The sequence below is a fragment of the Arvicola amphibius genome, chromosome 6, assembly GCF_903992535.2.
Source record: "Arvicola amphibius chromosome 6, mArvAmp1.2, whole genome shotgun sequence".
Taxonomy (NCBI): Eukaryota; Metazoa; Chordata; class Mammalia; order Rodentia; family Cricetidae; genus Arvicola; species Arvicola amphibius.
In genome coordinates this window covers 4,444,945-4,471,431 of record NC_052052.2, presented here as the reverse complement: position 1 = coordinate 4,471,431, position 26,487 = coordinate 4,444,945, and the positions used below count along the sequence as shown (strand labels likewise).

Genomic DNA, 26,487 nt, shown 5'->3' with positions numbered 1-26,487 from the left:
TTAAAACCGCATTTTGACCTTCCTATATAGAACAGTTAAGCTTTAAAACCGCATTTGGTATCATCCATGTGCTTACTAAAGTAAGAAAGACTCAAGAAAGGTTCATCGTGTTCCCTGTAGCCCAAGTTCCCCAAAATAAACCTGAGTGGGGTGGGAACAGCAAACCTGAGACTACAGTCAAGTCACACACACTTCTAGATTGAGCGTCTCCATCTGAATACATGCTAGATGCAATCAGGTGCCACACAGGCACAGGCACAGACACTCCAGACATCCGGTAGACACCAGTGAGCCAGACCAGTCCATGCAGCTGAAGAATGCCAGCTTCTCCAGGCAGCCTTCCCCCTCCACCTCAGTGCACTGGTGTTGCTTCTCATCTGTGGAAATCACCAGCACCCAAAGTCATCTGGCTACTAAAGGATGAGACGTTTTAGCCCACTTTGCACAACATGGTTCTAAACTGTACCCGAATACTCTTCAGCCTTCTCCAAACTGAACTTGCTCTCTGGCAACAGTCCAGTAAGTTATGACCTGAATTAGAGAACAATCTTTCCCATTTCATCTCCAATGCTAAACAGATACAGAAACTTAGAGGTAAGTAAGACCACAAACTCATGAGCCTGCCCTCTCCTAATGTGCTGATCCCACCAAGGCCAGAGGCTTGTGAAGGGATGAAAACATTCTGGAATTTGGAAGTGGGGGTTACTGTACAGTATGTCTTTATATTTAAAAAAAAATCACTAAACAGCACAGTTCACAAACAAAATTAAGGGATGATTAACAGTAAAAACAAACTGCAATCCAACAGCAGAGCTGTGCCCTGGCTTCCCCAACTCTCCCACACTCTAACTGTTAGAGTGGCTTCAAAGGTTCCTGGACACCATCACCTCCAACCAGAGGAGGCCAAGCAGACCATTGTCTCACATGACACACCTGATCAGGAACAGAGCCAAAACCTGGGTGTCTCCTGCACCAGTCCTGCATCTGCACTGGGGCTCTCAGCTCAGATTCTGTGAAACGACTATCAGGGGTCTATGAGCTTGAAATGCTTCCCATCTTAATTTATCATCTGAAACAGTAACACCGATCACAAACATATTCCAACACGAAAAGTCATTGTTCAAGTCTATGGTTTGTGATTATATTTGCCTTGGCACCCAGGAGTGTCATTTAAATTCTTGTTGGGCTAATGAGAAAAATCACAGAAGTGAATTTAAGACTAAATGATGTATTTGTACCAGGGCCTGATGGACTTACAGAAATGCTGTACAAAAACCAGTTTATCAATAAGGAAATAAGGTAGAACTGCAGGGCACAGGGCAGCACCACAGGCCAAGTTACAAAAAATGGAGAACAGTACAACCCGTAAGACATTCAGCCCCAAGAGACAGTTTTGCTTAGGCAAAGCATTATCCATCCCACCCATCAGCACTATCCACATAAATTTTGTTGGTTATGAAGTTTCTGTGAGTATCATGTATCTGAAACTATATTAACAGCAAAAATTACAATAAAAAATCAACTGTAAAGCTGAGCTCCAAAAATTAAAGAATTTAGTTTTCTATGGATGGTTTTATCTATTTCATTCACTCAAGATGAGCACTACTGAGCAGTGGCTATGAGCCAGATGTTTTTCTAGGTACTACTTCCTGAAGTAAGATTGTAAGAAGTAGCTAAGACCTAAACCGAGGGAACTTCCTACCTTTACTGAAGGTTCCCACCTCGGCATCTGCTCAGATTCTGAAAGCATCACCCTCTACAGGTGAAACTGCCTCCTTTGCCAGTCCTGAAAGGCAACCCAGCCTGAAACGAGCAGTCTTCCTTGCTCACCCTCCTCACCAGTGTTGCAATGTAATGGACCTTGTCTACTTCTGCCTCTGCAGCCAGGAGCCTACAGACTTAACAATAGGCGGCTCTCATCAGAGTGCTGAGAACTGTATTTAGCCCAACTGTCACAGAATTATCAGGTTTAACTTGACATGTGATACTATGTGCTGTGTTCAAAGATCAAACGGTATCCCTCTTACAAATTGGCTCTGTTCCTGCTGCTCACATCTACATTTCATGTTTTCATTTAACCTGAGCAGCTCACCCAGACTCAGAAACCAACTGCCACTACCTCAGACCACAAAGCTACCCAAGACAAAATCTCCTTCAAAGGTAACTAACTTCCCAGGTCCTCAAAGCCAAGCTATCGTCACAGCCGACTAGAGCACTGTATGTTCCAGTTGAACTCACACTCTGGAAGCTACCAGAGTCTTAAATTTTTGTCTCCCAACACCGTGGTTTCAAACTTCATAGCTAACATTACATAATAGACCAGCAAAGCCAATCACCGACAACTAACTGCAGGCCTGAAACTGTAGCTTTTTAAAAATATGCAAAGAAAAAATTAAAAATACAAAAGTACTGAAAAATATATGCCTACACACAAAAACGATTATGGAAATTTTAAAAGTATAAAGCACTTTGCATTTAAAAGTGTATATGAAATACAATAATTCCCATGGTCTTATGGTCCATTTTTTAAAAAACTAAATACAAAAAGCCAGGAAAGGTGTTCACGATTTCACAGGGTCTCCTATGAAAACATGAGAGGTGCACTCGGGTTTCCTCTAGTTGCCGACAGCTGGAAATGTATCATCTGAAGCTACACTGCTTGCTTCTACAACAGAAACTGTTGTTAACACTAAGATTAACCGCAGGGCTAGCGATCTGGCTCAGTATTTAGAGAGCATTTACTGCTCTTGCAGAAACTTGGGGTGGATTCCCAGCACCACATGTCAACTCATAAACATACTTAATTAAAATCCAGTTCCACAGGCTTTTCTGGCCTCCTCCAGGACCAGGGACACACATGGTACACACACACACACACACACACACACACACAAACTACATGCTAGACATTCATACATATAAAATAAATCTTTTTAATTCATCTTTTACAGAAAGCCTTGAAGCTGACACCAACATGCAATGCCAATTTAGTAACTGAATAACAAAGAGGAACCATTTGCTTACTTTAGAAAAACTTTGTACCAAAAGAAGAAACAGAATGTTAATAGTTTAAAAACAGTAGCATGGGCAAGTAACTTGAACATTTCATTACAAAAGGTTGCTGCATGAGTCTGTCTATGGAAGAACGCCATCTGAGACTCGGGAATGCAGCAGTTATGTTTTAAGTCAATAGCTAGTTGATGACACTGGACAAACAAACCCAGAGCAGTAACACTCAATTATGAAGCAGTCATTTGCCATCAGAAACTTGCATTAGCATAGTTATTTCTTGCTCTGGGCTTCAAAAATATTAACTCAGGATGCAGAAACCTTGTAATAGTTCACCTAAAAAAAATACCAATGACCACAGACTGGTTTCCAGTAAAGTGCACACCCACCTGGGCAAGATGGGGCATGCCTGTAATCCCAAACATATCCCAGTCCTGAGGCAGAAGGATCATGAGTTAAAAGCCAGCCTGGGCTAAGTAGCCCCTATCTACGCAGAGTGATAAAATAAATGTGCTGTGCTCCTTGCATCCTCCGTCCTGGAAATAAGAACCAGGCCTGGACACCAAGTTACACACAGGTATGGTTTCTACTGTGTCCATGTACCTTCTTCATTTCTGGAGAATGCCATTACTCATTATTAAGAGGCAAAGTATTCATGTGGTGGCACATGCCTGTAAATAAGGAAGCAGAGGCAGGACTGATAAACATGTGGAGCCGGCCTGAATGACACAGCCAAGTACCAGGTCAAACAAGGCTTCACTGCAAGATTCGGTCTCAAAACAAACACTTTTTAAAGGAGTCAATGAGCTGACTCGGCAGGTAAAGGCACTTTGCCAGAAAGTCTAGCAGCCTGAGTTTGAGCCCAAGGATCTACATGGTGAAAGCAGAGAACCGCTTCCCCAGTTGTTCACCATCCTCCACACGTGCCTACACGTATACATTCTCTCAAATAAACAAATAAATGAAATTTTAAGTATTTAAAGAATGAATGTATGGAAAGATGGCTCTGCCCACAAAATGCTTGCCACATTCAGCATGATGACCTGACGTCAGTCCTTCAGCACAAACATCAGAAGTTGGCATATATACATGGCTGCAATCCTAACACTGGTAAGGAAGAAACAGAAGGGGCCTGGGGCTCAATGGCCAGTTAGTCTTGCAAGTTGGTGAGTTTCAGGTTCAGTGAGAGACACTGTCTCAAAAAGTAATATGGAGAGAAACTGAGTAAGACATTGGGCATGTGCATGGCCTCCACATACAGACACATACATGTGTGCAAGGACACACATATATACATACACACAAACATATAATATGTACATACATCACACACACTAAAGCAAAACTATTTTCCTAAGAAATGAATGGTACTAAAATAAAATCACCATGCAAGACACTACATCATTATAATCAAACAATTCTATACAACAAAAAAGATTAAAAGTCACTGAATAACTGCAAGATCCTGAAAAAGAGTCCAGTTGAAAAATGCCATCACCTTTAATCCCTGCACTTGGGACAGTGAGGCAGGGTAGAATTCAAGATGTAGAGTTCAAGACCAGCCCAAGATACATGAGATCCTATCTCAAAAACAAGAAGAGGGGCTAGGGGAGAGAAGAACACTGAGAACAGAGGAGGAAGAAGGGGGAATTAATAATAACAACAACAACAACAAAGTAACAGTTCTTCAGGACAAAGCAGAAAAGAATGTAAGTTCCATCACCTGCAGAGGTTGCACACCCCACACACTTACTTCTCAGCCTGAGGACGTTAAGAAAACTATTTAGCATCTCCATATGTCACACTTCCTATCTATACTACAAGGGTAATCAAATAGCCTACCTCATAGGGTTAATTCAAGGGCTAAGAGTATTCATGAAGAGGAACCCACAGTGCCTACTCTACAATCAACCATAGACACTGGCTTCCATGATTGCTACCATAGCCATCAGCATAGATCCCTGGGAGGCTGCAGGTCTCAGGAGCACTTCTATCTACCCAAGAAAGCATAGTCTAAAGCTGATTTGCTTCTAGAGACAACATTCCATTTCTTCTCAGTTGCACTGAAGAAGGAAAGGAAATTATATAGCCCAATGGGTTAGGAAAAATTAAAATAAGCCAGGGAGGTGACACACACATTTAATCCCAGCAACTGGGAGGCAGAGGCAGACAGATCTCTGAGTCTGAGGCCAACCTGTCTACAGAGTTCCAGGACAGTCTAAGGGGAAAAAAAAAAAAAAACAAAAACAAAAACAAAGCAACTGAAGAAAGCAAGCTCTAGGGACTGGGCAAATGGACCAGTCAGGAAAGTGTCTGCCACATATGCATATGAACTCAAGTGTGAAGATGCCCTGTGGCCAGCAAGATGGCTCAGCAGTTAAAGGAGCCTGCCATCAAGCCTGTCAACCTGAATTCAATCCCCAGAACACACAAGGTAGAAGAAGACAACTGATTCCCCAAATCTGTCCCCTGATTTCCATCTGGGCACTGTGGCATGTGCACACAACACACAGGCACACAAACAATAAGTAAATGAAATAATAAAATAAAATAAAAGCTAGGCTTAGTCAGTTGGGAGCTTGCAACTACAGGGGTGGGGAGGGGCTCACAAACAGCCAACCTACCCTACCTGGCAAACTCCAGGCCAGTAAGGAAACCAGGATGGCGCTGACTAAAGAACCACCCCTGAGGCTGACCTCTGGCCTCCACACACATGGGGTGAAGGGTGTTACACATACATGCACACATTACACACACAAGAAATGAAGCTTAAGAAATGAAGCTAGGAAACAAACTTTACAGACCAAGAGCACTGGCGTGACTCCATCATTCAGCCCTTTCTACCTACACTTCCGCATCTCTAAAAGGAAACACTGCTCACCTTACAGCATTATGAGACTTAGAAATAATTTGGGCTCACTACCTAGCAAACGCAGGTACTTGATACACAGCAGCACCTGAGAAGAGACAGCTCTAACTCTCCAATACCACAGTATGAAACTGGGTTTTCTCAACACAAATGTTTAAAAAGCAAGTCTGAGTAAAGGAACTTCTCAGAAGTACAAATGAGTCACATTGGACCCAGGATTCAACTGTGAGGGGTTAGGGGAGATGATCACAGTGGCTGGGGAGGACAGCTGCCATTTCTCGGGCAGCTCCAGTGCCTGTCCTGTTTTGCACTAGCTGCACAGTGAGATGGGAACACAACTTCACCCCACACTCAGCTGCTGTCAGACCACACACCTCCTCCAGGATGGAGCCTCTTGTCCCAGGAAGTGTGATCTTAAGAAATGTAGTCTTTGTACAAAAACCTTCTCGACAAGCCACCTGCTCACATGGTTCTCAACCAGAACACAGTCATCTAGTCCACTCTGGAAGGAAAATGGGCTCTTAACTATGTACGACATTGACATATGTACTGCACTCCATAAGCCAGCACAGGGATTTCATGGGCAAGATAGACTGCACAGGATTTTCCTCTCCAAGAACACAAAAGCCCAGTGAGAGGTACATCCATCTAATACCATGAAGATGACAGGAGGAAGAGTTCAGGAAATGCCCAGTCAAACCAAGGAAGTGGACGCCTACAGAACCACATTGACTTCTTCCTCCCTGTGATCCAAGCCAGTCGTTAATACAAAAGGGACAGGTGTGGTCCCCACGGCTCCTGTCTAAGCCTTCCACCTTCACACTGAGCAGCCCTCCAGTTCTTCTAAAGCTAAGAAACAAAGAGCGATGCCCACTCCCAACTGCAGGCCATCTTTCCACCCAGATTTCCTCAGTGTGGAGCTGACAAATCACTGCAAGAATGACAGCTCAAAAGGGCGCAGTCCATCAGCTGTGCCGCCTCCGCTCCACCCCTTCAGCAACACACTCCCCTCTGTGCTTGCTGCAGCAGCAACACCTGCACAGAACACTCTACTTTTTCTCCTCTAGACCTGCAGTTTCCTATTTCAGCTGTCTGAAAGGGGGTCAACAACAATAACCCACACACAGCATGGGAGAAAACATCCTCTAAACATTGCTGCACATGGTGGCTCATGCCCGCACTACCTAAATTTGAAAACCTAAGGCAGAAGGACCAAGAAAGAGTTCAAGACCATAATGAGCTACATATCAAGACCTACTACTCATGCACACACATACAGAAAATCCTCGATTGGCATTTTATAACAAAGCTGGTATGTTAGAAAGTAGAGCATGTAAATAATTTAGACTTAGAAGCAAATATACACGTGAAAGTTCCACAGCAAAATCCCTGACCTAGCGGTCAGTCACTCTCACACTTGTGAGCCCACTATCAGACAGTCTCTAACTTCACTAAACCACACTGACAATGTCTACTTCTTATGAAATGTAACTGGAGAGCATGTTTACTTTAATGTGTTTGTGACAATTATAAACTAGAGCTAACTAAAGCATAAAACATGTTGTGTCAAAGCTCTGTCTCAAAGAACATCAAAGAACACTGAGTTTCTGTGGAATTCCTACAAAGCTTCCAAAGTTTACTGTGCTGTTGACAAGTCCATGACTAAGACAAATTTTCAACATAGTGACTGTTTTTCAGGTCTAAAACATAAGAAATCCTTAATAAGTAAAACATGCTGGTTAGAACTAGAACTAGAAGCGTCTATGCAAATACCGGCCACAATAAAGCTGCTGTCCATGGAGAGCAAGGACCACCCACATGAGTGAGTAAAACACGTACTCAAAAGATCTACTCAGTTGAGACAAAGCTACAAAGCTTAAGGTTCTAGTGAGTATTTAAAACTGCAGCTTGTGAAGTGAAGGAATTCATCCATACAGCTTCCCACCACTCAAAACAAAGAGTAAAATGAAGTCTCAACAGACATACACTGTTCCTTTTCAAGCCCTGCCAAACGGGAGGAAGGAGCTGTGCTTTAAGCTAACTCAGAAATAAAGAGTGAGCCAACAACACAAATGGATTTATGCTAATGTGAAGTAACCAGTAGCCCCAGTCATGTGAGTCAAAGGAAAACATGACTGATAGACACACAGCCAGCTCTCACCACCACAGTAACTGTCACCTTTCCCTGAAATGGTAACATCCAATTTCTGCTACTACCCTACCTTAAGTACCCAGATTTCAAGCTAAAACTTTAGACAACGAAACAACACACAGCTAAGATTCCCAAATTAAAATTTACCAAAAAAGGGAAAGTTTGCCCAAAAAGACAAACTTTCCTTCTATCTCCTCCATCAATCTACTCTTTACATGGGTGTCAAATGTGTGACCTACTATCTGGCCTGCAGTCCTAACAGAAACCCTATTATTAAGGCAAACAGTCAATACTTGAAAGAAGTTCTGTCTCTAGATCAAAGAACTGATAAGCCTGTCCCCGACTCTATATACCGAATTTCCAGGACACTGTTTTCTGTGAAGCACTGGGACTGTAGTCATTCACTTGAAACAACACAAAACTCATGCTGAGATGCACAAGTAAATCAACCATCAAATGCAAGATGCTGCTTTAGTGAAGTCACGTGCAGTTTACAGCTCTTAGCACAAGCAAAAAACACCAGAGACAGGTCAAAATCCAAGTTAGCTTATGTCAATTTGAGATTAAGAATTCTTTTCAGCCAGGTGATGGTGGCACACACCTTTAATCCCAGCACTCGGGAGGCAGAGGCAAGTGGGTCTCTGAGTTCAAGGACGGCCTGGACTACAGGACAGTCAGGGCTACCCATGGAGAAAATCCTGTTTTTTATTGTTGTTGTTGATTTTAAAAAAAATTCTTTTCACTGACAATTTCCATGTTCAAGCTATTGAATTTAAAGCTAATATAAAGTAGCACTATGCAAAACATCCTAAAGAGTTCGCCCATAAGATAATATTCCCTTAAGAACTGAAGTGTATCTACCTCATTAGTGTTCCAGCGGTGCCTCTCTTTGGGTAAACTTGAACATTTCGGCAGACATTCAAGCAGCTTTTTCGGTAAAAAGATTTTTACATGACTACTATTGCTGTTCCCATGATCATCTATAAAGAAGAAAACAGTAAGTTCAGAGAAAGAGAAAGTCTCCTTTAAGTACACTGACAATGTCAAAAGCAGCAGCTCTGCTTAGCGGCTGAGCTCAAGAACATAGTTCCTCATCTATACGCTCTGGGATGGAGGCAGCAGGAATCTGCCTGTGGGGCTCTGAAACAGACTGAGTTTTACTCCATCACAAGCAAGCAAACAGGAAGTGCCCCAGAGCCGCCCAAAATCAGATTGTTACTTTAAAGGCTCTTTCAGTGTTTCCAAGAAACACCAAAATTATAAAATGACTTAACCTCATGAAACCCAGAAACTGTTTATCAACCAAGTTAAACATGTCATGGTTTTCAAGTTTGAAGAATTATAATTACATGTGACTTTTATTCATAAACTAAACATGACTTTGTCGTCTATAATACAAAAGAGATTTTCCTTTCTAAAGGAAACCAGATTTTTATAAGGATTTAAGCCTGTGGTTAACTAACAGGTAATACAGAGTAGCTGGCCTTTCTAGGCTGCACCTTAACAATTTATCCCTTTAATTAAGCTGATTTTCATGTACATGTCTGCAGAATTAATGCAGTCCATCAGATGTAATTCTGTCTAAATGAGTCAGAGAACTCATTACTTCTAGCCTAGACAGCAAATCTGACTACCTGATGCTTCGTAGATCATTTCTTTAGATAGCATTTATTTCCATCATTTATTTACATATCATTACTTTTCCACTCCTGTAAAGAAATCCCTCCCTTTCCCTGACTCCAAATTCCTTGCCATTTGTGGCAAATTCCAGTCAGAGTTTCAATTTACCCACTCCAATTTTTTATGCTGAATGAAATCCCCAGACGACACAAGGGGCCATACATGGCCTGAGTCCTGGGGACAGCGCGTTACAAGGTTAGACTCAAGCTGCTCCACCACGGGCTCACCAATTTTCACAAGCACCCACCCAAAGTCACAGCCCACACCTGTGAGGGTTCTGCGCCTTTCTGCCTGTGTGACCTTGGGTAAGTTACTCAGTGTTTCCAGTTTTTCCACATCATGAATCAGAGAATTCGGGATCGTTTAATTCTCCCTCAAGTACAAATTTCTATAAAATTTAAGGTTCTTCAACAACAGCATGCCTTACAAGTCAGCAGTTTTACAGAGGTCCACAGGTACTGCTTAAATACAAAGTGAAATACAGCAATTATCTGTCCAGTTATTTCTGTACTTCTAGTTAATACTGTCTTTTGAGGGATAAATAAAACAACAACAAAACTTTTCTAAGGTTACAAAATTCTCACCCGAACACTTCTTATCTGATTAACACATTTCTTCTTCTTTTGGAGAAGGACAGAAGTAAATATTAGGCACAAAAACAGTCTGAGAAAATCTACCACATCATGCAGAATGCTTTACAGGAATTAAGAGTCTTAGCCTACTAACTCTTCTTTTGGTCCATGAACTACACAACCAACTGAACTATAAACACAACTGTGCAAGTCTCCAGCAGGGAGAAACTGCTGACACTGCTCTTAGGAGATCCAAAATTACAAATTAATACCAAATTAAGATTAAACTTAAAAATATTGCTTAAAATCAAAAGGAAATCAACTAAGAAAAAGTTAATAGGACGTTCTGATTCATTGCTTACTATAAAGCCTTTATAATTACATGTGCTCATGCATGATCCCTATACTTCATCCTCCAGGGAAGCACATAGGTCAAAAAATTTAAAGTACAGAAGACAGAAACACATGAAGTTTTACCTTCCTGCTCTCTACCCAATGTGGTTTTATTCTCTCTTTAAAAGAAAAAAAGTGACATACACAATTTTGAAAGTAGAGGTGAAATTTGAACATCTATATTCTATTCAATATATATGGGATAACTTTTCCAAAAATAGCACTAGGCTAGTACTCAGTCGATACAGGGACACCTTGTTCATGAACAGCCATCTTCCTGAGAAAGCTATCTAAAGCAGAATAGAACATTAAACCCTAACTTCTGTTTCCATTTGTGGTCACAACCAATGCTAAGCTCCTGTCCCTTTAGCCTCTTTAAGAAACCTGGCGGCCAGCAGTAAAGTGAGAGTGAGGGGAAGAGAGAAACAGAGACAGAATGGAGTGCATATGATGTGTGAGAGAGAATGGTGAGTGCGTGTGTGTGAAATGTGTGCATGAATACAAGACAATGTTGAATGAATGTGTGTGAGGGAATGTTGTGTATGTGAGAGAACATCGAGTCTGTGTGAGACAGAATGTTGTGTGTTTGAAAGAGAATGCTGAGTGTATGAGTGTGAGTGTGTGTGTGTGTGTGTGAGAGAGAGAGAGACAGACGGACGGACAGGCAGGCAGGCAGGCAGGCAGACAGACAGACAGACAGACGGACAGACAGAGGGACAGAAGGACAGAGAGAATGTTTGTGTTCTTGTTCTCAATAATACAACTGCTTGAGGAAAAGCTTCAGGCTTTCAATTTCACTCTGATAGAAGTGAGACAGTGGTGTGTGGACCCAAAGGCAAATGTTTTTAAAGATGAAACCATAATGCTATGTGGGCACTATCTCAATCAAGGCTCCACCAGAGCTCACTACAGGAGAGAGCTATGAAGCAGCCCTGCACAGTAACCCTATATTCACAGTGTAAAAGGAAGGAAAGATTGCATGGCTGGCCAGCATGTCCTCTTGCTCTGCTTTTCAAATGCATCATTTTCAGAATTTTAGGTTTATGCTGAACATAAATCAGGTGCTCTTAAGAACCGTAATGATGGGTAAATGCCCTACTCCCAACTTATGAAGAAGCAAGTTCAATGCTGGACAGAGTCAGAACTCAAAGTTTAATGCTAAACTCATACTCCACTCTTCAGGGCCAAGTTTAGCACAGTAACAGATTGTTCACCTAAAATGTCCGGGTTCAGTTTCCAGCACCAGGGGAAAATAATCAACTTCAGTATTAATGGTTAAAGCATGATAACTGAAAACTTTGTTCTTATGTTGGAAAAAAACTGTTCACAAAGTGATACTGCATAAAAATGTGTTTTTAATTAAAAGCTACTGTTTAATGTTTTTAGAATAGCTGTAAAATGATTAAATAACCAAACATATGTGCCAGTTTTAAAATGCCGGCAATAGTATCTTAACACAAAACTAAGGTATAAACTGGTTTCAACTGTACCACCATATTCAACCCAAACAGTTAAACTCTGACACTGCAAAGTGGGAATGTCAACTAAATGACAGGCAAGCATTTCATTATCGTTATCTAGTAAAACGTATGATACATGGCTTCACAATATAATTTCCTAACCTACCTCACAATAAAAACTTAACTGGTGGGGCTCTTGAAATTGACAGATGATGTGCTTGGCTGACAGCTATAATTCTAGAGATGAGCCATCCTTCCTAGTCAACCTTCAAATATTTTCAAAATGATAATTTCAGAGTCAGAGTATAATTTAGTTAAATCTTTCTAAAATGTATAAAAATGTTCACTCAGCTAACTGGAGTCTAACTTTCAGTTTTGTTTCTAAAATTGAGATTCATATTGCCAAATCTTTGACTCAAACACAAAGTAATGCATTTGGCCTGTTTCTGGGGTGCTCGAATTTCTGCAAGCTAAGTCCTAAGTGTATTAACTAAACTCGTCTGATAAGGATACCTCCACTGTCTTTCCCTTTGCAATGAAAATATAACAGTTTGGGCCTATGAACAAGGAGAACAGGAGAACACCTAGACTTAGGTGAAGGATGGTGACTCGTCCGTCTCTGGACCTCTAGAAAGAGCACCACACCAGCTCCACTGCAGCAGCGAGTCCCACGGCTAGCTCTCATGGGGCATGTGACCAACAGTGAGAGAGAAAAACTAAAAGGCAGTTCCAGTTCCACACTTCTCTGCTTGGCTCTAATTATGATGTGCTTAGATTTAATTAGTGGGATCAGAACTGGCTCAGGGAAAGGAGCACACACTGGTGTGTTCCAGGCAGCACAGTGCTCATAGCAAAGCACTGCCGTGACTAACCTAAGACCTTCCGGTTCCTGTCCCCAAACAAACCGTAACTAAGCACCAACTGTAGAGAGCACTGTCAGAACAGGTGCTGTTCTCTTCCAATCTAAGAAGGAAATGAAACCCAACGTAATTCTTCAAATGGAGTTTTAGTAATTAAAAGCAGTTAATAATTTTAAGTAGCAAAGCCTAAATAGTTTTGTTATTTAACAACCTCTCTTTCCTCTCTGTGGAGTTGTATAAATACCACTCTTACCCTTCCTAGTCTTAGGTGGCCCAGAATTACTGTTTTCTTTTCAATTGTGTTATTGCATCGTAACCCAGGTTCTATAAACTCCTATTTATTCTACAGTTACATTTAAATATAAAAAATGGGGTAGGAACAGAAAAAGAGGCACCAAAGCCTTGGGTTGCATTCACCTAGGCTTTGGGCACACTCCTGTACTTTATTTCACTCAACTCCAACTTCAGCAACAGGTGCTCAGGTTTCTATTACTGATTGGAGGAGACATTCATGGAGGTCTATTGTAACACACCAGGTACCCAAGAAGGACTGTATACTGGGCTCTCTTGTTTAATCCTCATGAGAAAATGTGACGTTTTAATTACCACCACTACCACCCCAGCTCTGCAGATAAGGAACCTGAGGGTTCAGACTAATTTAGCCAAGATCCACTGTTACTTATAAGTAGCTCAACTGGGATTCAAAAATAATCTTTGGTTCCCACAGAACACCAGCTAGTCCTACTCTGTATCACCCAGATGCAGTACTGGACTCCACAGTTAAGTGCTGTATTAATACCAACATTTGCAGGGGCTGTGACCTTTCTGTATGGCTGGATCCATTGCTTAAAATCCTCACAGAAGGCTCATGAGGAAAGCATTATTTGTGTTGTCTAAAAGGATTAAGTAACTCATCTAAGATCACACGGCAGCAAAAGGCAGAAGCCCGGCTTCCTAAATTCTGGTGCAGGGCTGTTTTCACCACACTAGGGAAGGAGTTATTCTGGCTGCCAAGCCCACCCATTCCTGAAAGTCAAAAGCTTTTCAAATCCTACCTTCTATAGGTGGCACGGTGTTGAGAACACAGTAGGTGCTAGTTCCGCAGAATACACTTTGGGAAACGCTCTAAGGAAACAGAAAATAAAATGTAAAACTAATCTTTGAAAGAGACATATACTGGCTCTTCTGTGATATTCCTGCCAAAAATGCAAAACCTGAATCTAACCATGAGGAAACATCAGATAAATCCAAACATGGGCATTCCACAAAACGACTGGCCCGGGATCTTTCATGTCAAGGCTTTGCAATTGAGAAAGACTACGAGCCACTGACAGCCATCTGTGACCAAGGAGAATGAAGCGGCTACTGAACATGCACCAGAGTTCTGACTGAATGATCTTTAACAATAGTCAAAAGTGAAACAGGATTTGGGGATTGGATGTTAGAAATGCCTCAATGCTAATTTCCAGGCTGTGACTACTGTAGTCAGGGAAGACACACACAATACAGCGTTTAAAAGTGACAAAGACAGTAGCATCTGATCTACAAAAAGCTGAGGTAACAGTGCCTTGCACTGTAGGCTTGGGAGCACTTCCAAATATAAGACACACGTGGAAGCATGAGAATACTACGTGGTTTTTATTAGAGTACAAATGTGCTGTGCACAGAATAAACATCCACCTGTATGGTTTTTAATAGAGTACACATGTGTTGTGCACAGAATAAACATATAAGAAGCAATATCCATGGCATCCTCATCTGCAGTATCAACATTAACCATGTTCCAGCAACACAGCCAACATCTCATTCATACAAACGATTCAACTGAAAACACCCCATTCATACAAAAGACTCAACTGAAAATACCTCATTCATACAAAAGATTCAGCTGAGCGCCAAACAGCATTATGTAGAAGAACCAGAGGAGGAAGTCAGAAGATATGGGCTCTGCTCTCAAGTCACTTCATTCAAGGAAACCTCAAGTTTTCATATAAAAACCTACACTCTTTTAAAAGAGAAAAACATTTGGATCTCTCCAGTCAATTATTTTTAGTCCTAAGAATGACTTCTTGTTTAGCTGCAATACTAACTGATACTTTAGACTATTGATCATTTATTATAAACCACTTATTTTTACACTTGGAAAAAAACAAAGACCGTTTCAAGATCAACAGTTGAAGTGCAAAGACTCCAGTTCTGTTGCTTACTAGCTGTCCTTGGGAAGCAACTGAGCCTCTGTGTCACCACAGATAGGCAAGATGGCACTCTATGATGCCTTCCCCTCTCCTGTCTCCTCCAAAGAAAGAGAATCCAACCACCACACTACCGCCAGCAAACACCACTGTTACTATAGTAACAAGGACAATCTTTAACAATTTCAACATTTTCTAAGAGCAAAGAAGCTGCCGGACTAAACTTCCATGAATTTTTTCTTTTCCTCTCCCTTCCTGCTGTGTGACCCAGATCCTCAGACATAAATACAGCAGAGCTTTCCCCTAACACAACTCCTACACCCAGAATAGCTATTGGCTCCTTAATTCTTCTTCAGTGTCTGGAGACCTCCCCATCCACTCTAACATCTGCCAGCCTCCAAGCCAGCCTACTAGCCACAAAGAGATGGCTGATTTACACTAAAGGCTTATTTTCTGCCTATTACCAAAAATAATTAGCATTAAAGGTAATAGTTACTTAGCACATCTTAACAGTCTCAAAAGTTTTTAAATCACAATGTTTGACGAGACACACTAACATAAATGGTCTTATGAACAATGGGGTTTTCACATCTATCTTCCAAATCTGATAGTTAAATGGCAACACAGAACTCAGAGACTATGGACAGAACTCAACTCTCTCCTCCACAGCACTGGCTTTATTAAGGCTCCCAGTTGATTTAAGCTTAAAAACTTTATAAATAACCTCAAACCACCCCCAGGTTCTCAAAGCAGATAAACCATGGCACAAGACAATGGGAACAACACAGCCCAGCCACCTGGACTAGACTCTCGTGTGCCAGGCCCTGTTCAAGAGACTTTCACAGGATCACCTGTGCACCAGCGATCTCCAGATGCCTCTCTGCAACAGTGCAGTGGCTTGGCCAAAGGAAAGAGTGCTAGTCCCAAGGTCTGCAAAGCTGGAGCCATCCTTCTTGGTTCTCCCACTCACTGCAGACAGGATAGATAAACCCCAAAAGGACAGAACTACTGCATAGAAAAGCAGACACATGAGTCCAAGTACACCACAGCAGTGTGTTCTGCTGCTCCACAGAGCTGACAAGCCTTCAGAAACCTTTGGCCCCATGATCAAGCAACCCAGGAGAAAGATGTAGGGATCAGAAACTGCCTATTCCTCCCACAGCACACATCTCTTTTTACCTCCTTCATTTCGTCTACAAATGGCAAAGGAGCACATGCCACATGCCAGACAGTCAGCAGAGAGCCACAGTAAACAAGGGCATCCTGTCTCAAGGGACATTCTAGAAGGTAAGGTAAAATGACCTTAAGCAGGGTACTTTTAGATCATCATGGTACATGCACACTCTTGTAAAAGCCTGAAAGGACTGTTCTCCACAGCTCCTGACTGTGTCACTTTGGGAGTGTAAAGTGAGTGCTTGGTGACAATCATGGGGAAACCTGAATTCCATTTTAACCAAACCAACAGGTCTTGGCCACAGGCGTCAACTTGGGAAATTTTAAAATTCTGATGCCCAGGATGCAATTCTAATTATTGAAGGCAGAATATCAAATCTAACTATCTTCTGTGCAGATTCACAAATGACTCCACAGTGGGAAATAAACAGCTGGGTGACTCTGGGCAACCACTCTAACTTTTTGTTTCTGCGAGTCAAATGGAGGGCGACCTTGAACGAGACTTCTACTTTCCCTTCACACTGGTAATCGCAGGGCCTTATTCAACCCTGAATTCTGATCCATGGGTCTCTATGGAGCCAGAAATCCTTCTCTAACAAGCCCCGTAAGACACCAATGTTGTGATTCATGCCACACCTTGACCATCAGGAATCAGATAACCAACTTCAGAGATTAGGATTTAGAATTTAGATCTTCTAGCCCTGGTACTCCTCAACTTCCTAATTCTACAAACTAAAAATGTGTTGTACAGACTTTGAGAATCTTTTAAAACTATGCCAGAATATGCAAACAAGAAGCTAAAAAAAACCTAAAAGGAGCAATGCCTGCAACAGCTACACTACTTTAGGTGAGGAGGCAGTACTGAAAAGAACGTAATACGAACAAGAGACACAGTTGTTTTAGGGCTGAAATGACAGCTGTGCAGATACAGAACTACCAGTGCAGTAATAAGAACAGGGCAGGAACCTCCCTCACCATGTCTTTTCAGAGCCTAGGTCAGGATGTCATACACAGGCACTTTTGCCATATGCGCACGCAGTCTCTAGATGAATTAATAAAATAAATACTATACAGTAAATGACTAAAGGCCTTGAAAGAGAGAAGTGACAGGAGGAAAGCTCTTTACAGCTGTTGCAGTAAACATCGAGAATGTTAAAACTAGCTAAGGGGCCACAGAGCTTATTAAATCAAAGGGGAAAGCAGCTATATTAAATGCAGTAAGCCACTGTCCCAATTACAAGTGATACATTAAACATTTTTGTCACCTGTTCTATCAAGACTTGGACTGATTCTTGAAAACTCAGTCACTACATATAAGTAATCAGATTAAAGAGAGTAACAGCTAGCACCTCACCAGTCTCACAGAGCATTAGGCATAATATCTCATGAGTAAGGCAAAGAAAGTTATAAACTATGTTAATAAGCTCAAGCACCATCAATATCTATATTAGCACATGCCAAAGTCCCAAACAAGTGTCCCTGTGTCCCTCAATCTCCAAGTAGCAGCTCTGGCATCAACTTCCTTCTATTTGATGGCAGGGATTTCCTGGGTCTCTAAGCTCCTCTGCACTGAGACAGATGAGATGGTACAGACTCATGCCCAGACACTCTAGGAGCCAGGAGTGTCTAGCTCCAGGAGCTAGGAGGCTCACTCACCAGCTCTCACTCTACTGGTGAGAACTGACCACAAAGTCATTCCTGACTGCAGTAGAGAAAGGCCCAGAAAAGCAACAGGCTCAGGACCCACTAGCAATCTCAGAATAATGCCATCTGTAAACTGCCTTTAATTGCAGAAGACTTGTTCCTTTCAGAAACGTCTTCAACTAACCTAAAATGCCACCTTTAATCCCTAGGTCTCCATCTAAAGCCAATCCAGAAGTTTTTCTTCCCTGATAAACATTTTCTAACTCCTCAAAATCTGATTGTGTATCAAGGACAGCCCTGAAGGGATGTCTGTCTAGCCTCTTCATTCCATTATCTGCAGTGCTTCATTCAAAGTCTGCCACATAAAAGAAGTTCGGGTATTTCTGGCATTTACAAATGATCAGCATTGCCAAGAGTTCAAGGAAAGGAAAGCACAATGCCCTGGGCTTTACTCAAGGCCTCCTGCCTCTGCTAATGCAGCCCTGCCATACCATACTCTGCAGTTACCAGACACCGCTCTGAGATACGGGCTCTTGGCACTCCTGTCCACATAGCAACAGATCATACCAAGAAGTCTCAGTCCAGCAATGTTGTAGATATTTTTTAGAAGAAGTCGTATCTCTTTATTCATTCAAGAAACTGGGCAAAATGAATTGTCACAGGCACTAAGAACCAATATATTAAAATTTTGGCTATAATACAAGCCTGCTAAATAAGAAAGTACAAGGTCTGTCAAAAGACACACTTTGAGACACTCCATGAAATCAGGTTAATGACATCTGAGACTGAAGAACCAATACAAGATGCTTTATCCTTTTCCTGAACTACAAAGGTCATTGGGGGGAAGGAGTCCTGTACATACAACAGCACAAAAATACTTTCAGCTCATCTATCTCACCACCTTTCACAAAATCTGAAATACCCTAAGGGCTACAGTCTACAGAACCCTCACAACACTCTGGAAGGGCAGAGAAAAAAACAAGGCAAACACTTGCAAGGAAAGGGGCCAGTCTAGATGACAGCTCTTCCCTTCCTTCAGCAAGCAAAATAAACCAATGCGACACCAGCTGCTAAGAGAGCTGGAGAACTGAAGACAGGCTCTCCAAGAGAGTTTGGTTCAAAGGCAAGCAAGTGTTTTGGACAGACCACAACAAAGCTGCAGACCTAAGCAGTTTCTCAGAACTAGTTTTTGAATGCATCCAGACTGATTCACCATGACCAAAGATGTGGGTAGGTTATAAACTGGTCTCAGAATGGGGGGGGGGGGGGATTACAGATATAATTCATACTATTGTTATAATTTTCATAAGTTTAATATATTCAACAGTCTGAAAACAAAACAATGTTTAATAAATGTCTTCACTTGTACAAATGCTCCAAAGGAACACTGTGAAAACAGTCATGTAAGATCTAATTGACCCTGTGTTAGCGATGTCTGTAAATGCCTCAGAGACGGAGTGAAACATGAACAGAATCGTCCACCACGTCACGTCACAAGTGTCATCTCACAGGAAATCTTAAATTTAATCTTACTGGTAGCAGCAGACATATGGCCATTCTAGAAAAAGGACAAGAGCAAGTCTGGGCATTTGACTTGATCACTGGCAGGGAGGCAAGCTCCCTGTACAACTCCTCGCCTTCAAGAACTTGGAATGCTGCCCCACCAAGCAAGTTCCCAGAGCTGGAGTAGGAAAAGTGAACAGGCTAAAGCAAGGCAGTCCTCAGTGCGAATCTTGTCTAAAGATCTTCAGGACTTTTCAAGCATTTTCTGGATTATGAACCTTACCATCCATCACCTATCACTACAGCCCTAAAACTAAATCTAAAGGGAAAAAAATGACACTGTTTCCACAAAAGTAATGAGACCCAGGCCAAGACAATGGCAGACATGCCTGCCCTAACCCCAGCAGGAGTGTAGAAGCAAGTAAGCCTCAATGTGAATACAGCAGAGCTAGGAAGGTCCGTGTGCATCACCTCACCTTTTTTACTAAGGAAATGGCTTTAGACCCACATTCCTAGCATGGCTACCACTAAACTACTCAAGAGTTCTAACAAGGTTAGCTTTCAGACTGCCAAGCCCTGGGAAGATCAGTGGCAACAAATCCAAAGGGAAGAAAACAGTGCTAAAATCCTACGCATACACAGAAGCAAGAGTGCTGGGACAGCAAGGACAAGTTTTGTTGGTTTGTTTTTTAAAACAATAAAAATTGGACACAAGGTTTAGAAAGGTGCAGCAGCTTGGGCTCATCTGCTATAAAAGCTCCTCTCACGGCCCCAATAGCACAATGTTAGACACAGCCCAGTTCACAACTTACAAACAACACAGTGAAACCAAGTTAGCAGAGAAAATGCCATTAAATCCCATGCATTCTATGTAATATCAGGGCAAAAGAGCAGTCTTGTCCCTTTGTTTGTGTGAGATATAAAATACATCCAAACTGATTGACTCTTTTTCATTCTCAACAACATCCTGATGTTACAGATGGAGGAAGACACCTGAGCTGGCCAAGGTAGACGAGCAGGGTCAGTTACAAGACAGCAATGGGATCTATGTATGCCCATAGTGTGGTGATACAGGTACCTGAAAAGCATGATCACATGGTCACATCTTAACCTTCATTTGCAAAATCTCTTTCAAACTTCCCATCACTCCAAATTCCATCCTACCACCTGCAACCAAAGGGCCTCCACTTGAAGCACTAGTGTCTCCTAGTCACACTGTCCCTCCCTCCCTACTGTAGGGCACAAACTTCACAACGGACCTACTCCAATCCCCACTCTGATGTTGACATCTTCATACAGTCTTAAGCCTTGAGTGTGGGTGTACTTGCTTTACACCAGTATAGCTTTCATTTCCTGGGTGAAACAGATTGTGACTTCTATCATCTTGCTACCCAACTCTTCATTGGCTGGTAGAGGAAAATGCCAAGTGGGAGAGGCTCATTAACAGGAATGAGGGTAGCCTCCCACTAAGTGAATCCTCAGATGACCCTGGGAGCTTGGAAGCTGATCCTTCCCCATGAGAGCCCAGCCCTGACTAACACCAAAATGGCTGATAGGTTCATGAGGCCCTAGGCACCACTTAGCCACACCCTTCTGAACTTCAGACTCACAAAGAACCTTAGGGTAATAGCCTGTCATGTTCTAAGCGGCAGTTTGTGGTCATGTTTTACAGCACCAGTAGATTAACTATACAGCCACAGCCCAACAGGTATGGCTGCCCCGTTTTTGTTTATCTTCTTAAACAATCATTTCACTATCATTTCCTTGGATAATCTGCATTCACCACCAAAATTCATTTTTTTAATGAGTGTTTGGCCCTCATTTGAGTCTGTGCACCACTTACGTGCCTGGTGCATGCAGAAGCCTAAAGAGGGTGTCAGATTCCCGGAACTGGCATTTCAGAAGGCTGTGATCTGTCTGCCATGTAGGTATTGAGAAACACCTGGGTCCTCTACAAGAGCAGCCAGTGCTCTTAACCACTGAACCACCTCTCAAGCCCTGCCACTAAAATTCTCCAAAGAATGACTCACCTATCTCTACTCCTCTCTTCTCTTCTGCTCTGACAGCAACATGACAACTATGACCCATTCCCAAGCCTCATACACAGTGACCTCGATTCCTGTGCGGCTGCCTCTCTGGCCATTCATTGCCAGCCTCTGTTTATTCTCTTCCCCGTTCTACCCTCAAATGCCTTCTTTTTCCCCATGGCAACCTCAAGCACTACACAGAGTTTTCCTAACTCTTTTGCAATCATTCACTCTATCCAATCAAACTGCAGTTACTGCTCTGGATGGAGGGACACAACACTGAATCAGTCCAGCAAGGCTATGGCTTCTATGGAGTTTATGATTCCGCAGAAACCTCCAAATGAACTCACCATTTTCCACGTTGCCCTGTGCCAAGACTGCCTGCCATGAACTTTAATGGCAAAGTACCCTTGCTGTCTGACAATGCCATGAAGAAACAAAATATGCTGGATTAACCCTTGGGCCCACATTCCCAATGTGGCTATGTGTGCACATACTTTTGCACCATTTTTCTCTTGCACTCACATCTCACTTTGGCCTCTCCAAGCTGCTAGTAGATGTGGTTCAAAATCTAGGAGGCATCTTCTATCAAGGTCTACATTCATTCGCTTATACAGTGTGTGTATGTGTGTGTGTATGAGAGAGCATGTGCACATACTAAGGTCCACTAGCTCTTTCTTCAATCAACACTATCAAGAGTTCTTGTCAGGCATGGTTTTCTCTAGACACTGATCATCCCTGCTTTGTTCATCAGCTTATGTCTAAACAAATGACGTGAAATCCAGATACTCACACCCATCCTCCAGAAATATGTATGTAACTGAGGAAATAGAAGAGTGAGCAAACATGCTGATAGCCAATCAGAGGAGAGGCCAAGAAGGCATATATGAGTCTCATCTAAACAGAAACCCAGAGTCAGACAGGTAGAGCCATCAAGCAAATGTGAGCTGGGGGCTCACAATCATTCTGGGGAAGGGGCACCTTTCTAGATCAAGAGTAGATGTGTTCTTGTTCATAACCATGAGAAAGTACAGATTCCCCCACACAATCATAATCTGAAAACTTCAACATGGTGTGTGTGTAGCTGAGCTGTGTGTAAAGTTGAGCCAAAGAGCCCTCATTAGCTCCTTAAAGGAGAACCAACTTTATCCATCTGAAAACTTCAACATGGTGTGTGTGTAGCTGAGCTGTGTATAAAGTGGAGCCAAAGAGCCCTCATTAGCTCCTTAAAGGAGAACCAACTTTATCCAATCGATTCTCCTCTTCTACTGAAAACAAAAATAAACTTTAAAAGTTACAGAGTCAGAATATAACCCAAAAATATCTACATATCTAAAATACCAGCCCACCTGGTCACCCAGAACTCTTTCTATAATTCTTTCCACAGTTATGCTACACAAGCCCTCCAAAGTTTTCTCCAAAAGCCTTCACCCTCTCAGGTTAGCCTTCATTCTATATTACATCTGCCTTGAGAGCACTGAATCCCACCTGTAGTTCACATGACAACCTGACTAATATCAAGCTCCCCCCATTCCTCCCACCACCCCCATTTGCTCTGTGAGGGCAGGAGTGAAAGCTGTCTGTCCTTTCCTGAGCTTTGCACAGAGACTGTTATTATCTGCTGAGTAAATGACTTCACTCAAAAGAACAGTAACACATGGCCCACAGTAAATACAAGAATATCCTCTGCCTCCAACAACGTTCCACCTCCAATAATTAGACATAAACACACACACACACACACACACACACACACACACACACACTATGTTCTTTATTAACCAGAATGCCAATTTTTTCCTATAGAGGCAAACTACCAGCAAACTTTCAGATCAAAGGAACACACAGGCTGTAGCACAGCTGCTTGCTGTTGAATACTCTGCAAAGACAGCTCACTGCCTTGATAAATTCAGGTAGTAGTATGCTTATAAGGTGAGATGCTCCACTTCCTGAGCTAAGCAGGAGTTACAAAGCATACAGGCAGATCCATCAGCAGGATTTTAACTCCCCAAATAGATACAGATTTAACATAATCTCAATTGCATTTTCTGTAGAAACTGGAAAGTTGATTCTAATATTCAAATAAACACAGGAATGTGTTCTAGCCAAAGCAATCCTAAAAAAGAACACAGCTGGAGGCTTGCAAACCCAGCACTCAGGATGCTGAAGCAGTAGGATTGCAGAGGCCAGCCTGGAGTACATCAAAACGTCCCTCAAAACAAAACAAATGCTCTTAAAGCTCTAGTCACAGGACAGACATGTGTAGGGAGAGCAACTGAGGGCTGATGCGCCAGAAAAAAAAACCTTCACGTTGACAGTCAAACCACTTTCAACAAGGGTAAGACACTTCAATGAGGAAAGAACAGTGTTTTCAGCAAACAGTACTAAACAACTAGCAAGTGGACATCCACATAGAACTAGAAGCCTACCTCACTCCACAAACAAAAACTAACATGAAAATGAACCAGCAATCTAAATATGAGAGCTAATGCTACAGATTTAAGAAAGGATGGATGTAGGGTTTCCTGACCCTGAATGAGGCCATGGTTTCCTGTGACACCAACTGACAGATAGCACCTTACCAAAACTTGCAAAGTTCTATGCTTCAACAGACAATCAAGAAGATAAAAACACAGCCCACTAAGTAGAGGAAAATATCTGGTTAAGAACTGTTATTAAAAATATAGAAAAAACTCTTACAATTCAGCAGGAAAAAAAAAACTGACTCTACAAAAAATAGAAATAAATCAGGCAGACACACACATATAACCAACATCTATGAACAGATACCACCATCAGTAATCAGGGAAATACAAACTAAAACTACAATGACTGTCAACTCCCATCTGTAAGAACAGCAAAAGTAACAAAGATGGGCAATCAGTAGCCAAGTGTTAGCAAGGGAGAAACCAGAATCTTCAGCCCTGCTGGTGGGAGCACCAGGAGAGCAGCCACAGTGCAGAGAATCCAGATTAAGAGCAGAGTAAACTGTAAAACAGCACTTCCCCCTTAGGCATGCTACTGGAGAGAACAGAAAACATGCCTACACCGAACTTTTCCCAGGTTCCCAGCTGCAATTCCTAACAAGAAAGATACATGCTCACTCACTGGTGAACAGACACTCAGGATGTGGCAGACACTTACTTATAGGGTATGTGATACCCAGAAACACAAACTTCAGAGTATCATCCCAACAGAAACTTGACAGTCACACAACACAAAACAGAGTCCAGAACAAATACACCAAGACAGGAGGCAGATTAGTAACTGCCCAAGTCATAAAACACAGAATGTCTCCAAAAACATACAAAATCTTATTTGTATTACTGTACAAAATGCTGGATTCCCTAGTGACATTTTCATACATATACGCAGTGTGCTTTGATTTTAGCAGGTTTTTCTTTCTGGAGTGTTGAGTAAGCTGTGGGATTTATGCATTTGAGACATCAACATGATTGTTAATATACCAAAGAACAAAAATGGCCATCGAGTCTATGTGATGATATATGAAGTCTACCTTAACAAGGTTATTTTTTTTTTAAAGGAACCAAGCCGGGTGTAGCGACACTTTTAATTCCAGCATTTAGGAAGTAAAGGTAGGAAGATCAGGAGTTCGAAGCCAGCCTTATTTATATACAGAATTCTAGGACAGCCTCAGCTCCCTGAGACTGTATCTCAAAAAAGGAAACACACACACACAAAGAATCAATTCCTTTTAACTACTGAGACTCCTTACACTTCCACCTTTAATTAAAAGCAGAGCACAATACTGAGCAATGCTTCCCTGCATACAATCTACTCAAGGTCAACACTATGAAACATCAATTCCTAAACCCCTCTAGATGTAGAAAGTTCACAGGCTCTCCACCCCTTACAGTCCTCCAAAGTGTTCTTTCAAAGTCTTCAATTTGCTTTCGGTAATGCTATGAGAAATCAGGAGAAGCAAGAGATAAGGGACAGTAAAGAGATGTGAAGGAAAGACCCAATGAGGTGCACACAAGTGGCCACAGGCACTAAGACATCTGAGCTCTTCTCATACCCATTCTCGGGGCACTATTTTTAATTAGGTATATACATGTATGTATGCAGAGGTTAGCGGCATCAGATTTCTAGAGCTGGAGTCAAAGGCAGGTAAGACATGTAACATGGTGCTGGGAAGCAAATGCTAGCCCTACTACAAGAGCAAATACAGCAAGCACTCAAGTGCAGAGCCATCTCTCCAGCATGTCTTCCATGTTTACCTAAGGATGCAGAACACCAACCACTAAGCTGATTGCCCACAACCAGGGGAAAGGAAATGAAGCCTACCCAAAGATCCGAACCTTGAGACCTCAACTGACAGTGACATGCACCCCCAAAACACATACCTGTTAACACCCAAGGGCAAAGAATACACAATTCACTGTATGCTGGTTGTCCCATTTTGCACACTCAAAGCACAAGCTTTATATCACAACACCCACCCACTAGTGATTTATTTCTCATACACCAAGGGTGGTTGGCCAAGCCCCTCAGTCTCCAATCTGTAGCTACAACGCACATTTCCCATTACATTTTATTTATTTGTTTGTGACGTGTGCCTTTGTGCAAAATGAGAAGATGACTTGCAGGAAGTCAGTTCTTTCCTTTTACCATGTGGTTCAGGGGATCAAATTCAGGTGGTCAGGCTTAGTGTCAGACACCTTTATCCACTAAGCTGTCTTGCCAGCCCACAGTATCTTTTACACTGCTTGGTGGAGTCAATTTAAGGTGCCATAACCCCTTCTCACAATCTCTTCTCTGCTTAACCCCTCTATGTAACTAGCAGGCCACTCATCCTAGCCCACCTCCACCAGGACAAACACCTAACCTATGGACACAAAGCAGGCTTCAGTCTAATTCTGTCTTGAGCATTTCTGTACCTACTGAGCCATCAAAGGTGACGTGAGATGATGGTGAGTACTAGAGTCAAGA

The 26,487-nt window shown here is 42.1% G+C and overlaps 1 protein-coding gene across 6 annotated transcripts in view; it reads right to left on the bottom strand.

Moving 5' to 3' along the window:
• Positions 1-26,487, bottom strand: part of Camta1 (calmodulin binding transcription activator 1) — an 811,989-nt gene that overhangs the window by 771,056 nt on the left and 14,446 nt on the right. For all 6 annotated transcript variants that reach the window (XR_005285810.1, XR_005285812.1, XR_005285811.1 and 3 more), the window contains exons 2-3: positions 14,051-14,120; positions 8,892-9,010 (exon numbers count right to left, since the gene is read on the bottom strand). Coding sequence is in view for 2 of the 6 variants with exons in the window: in XM_038333569.1 (XP_038189497.1) it covers positions 8,892-9,010; positions 14,051-14,120 (189 nt within the window). In the remaining 4 variants the exon portion in view is untranslated. The remainder of the gene's footprint in view (positions 1-8,891; positions 9,011-14,050; positions 14,121-26,487) is intronic.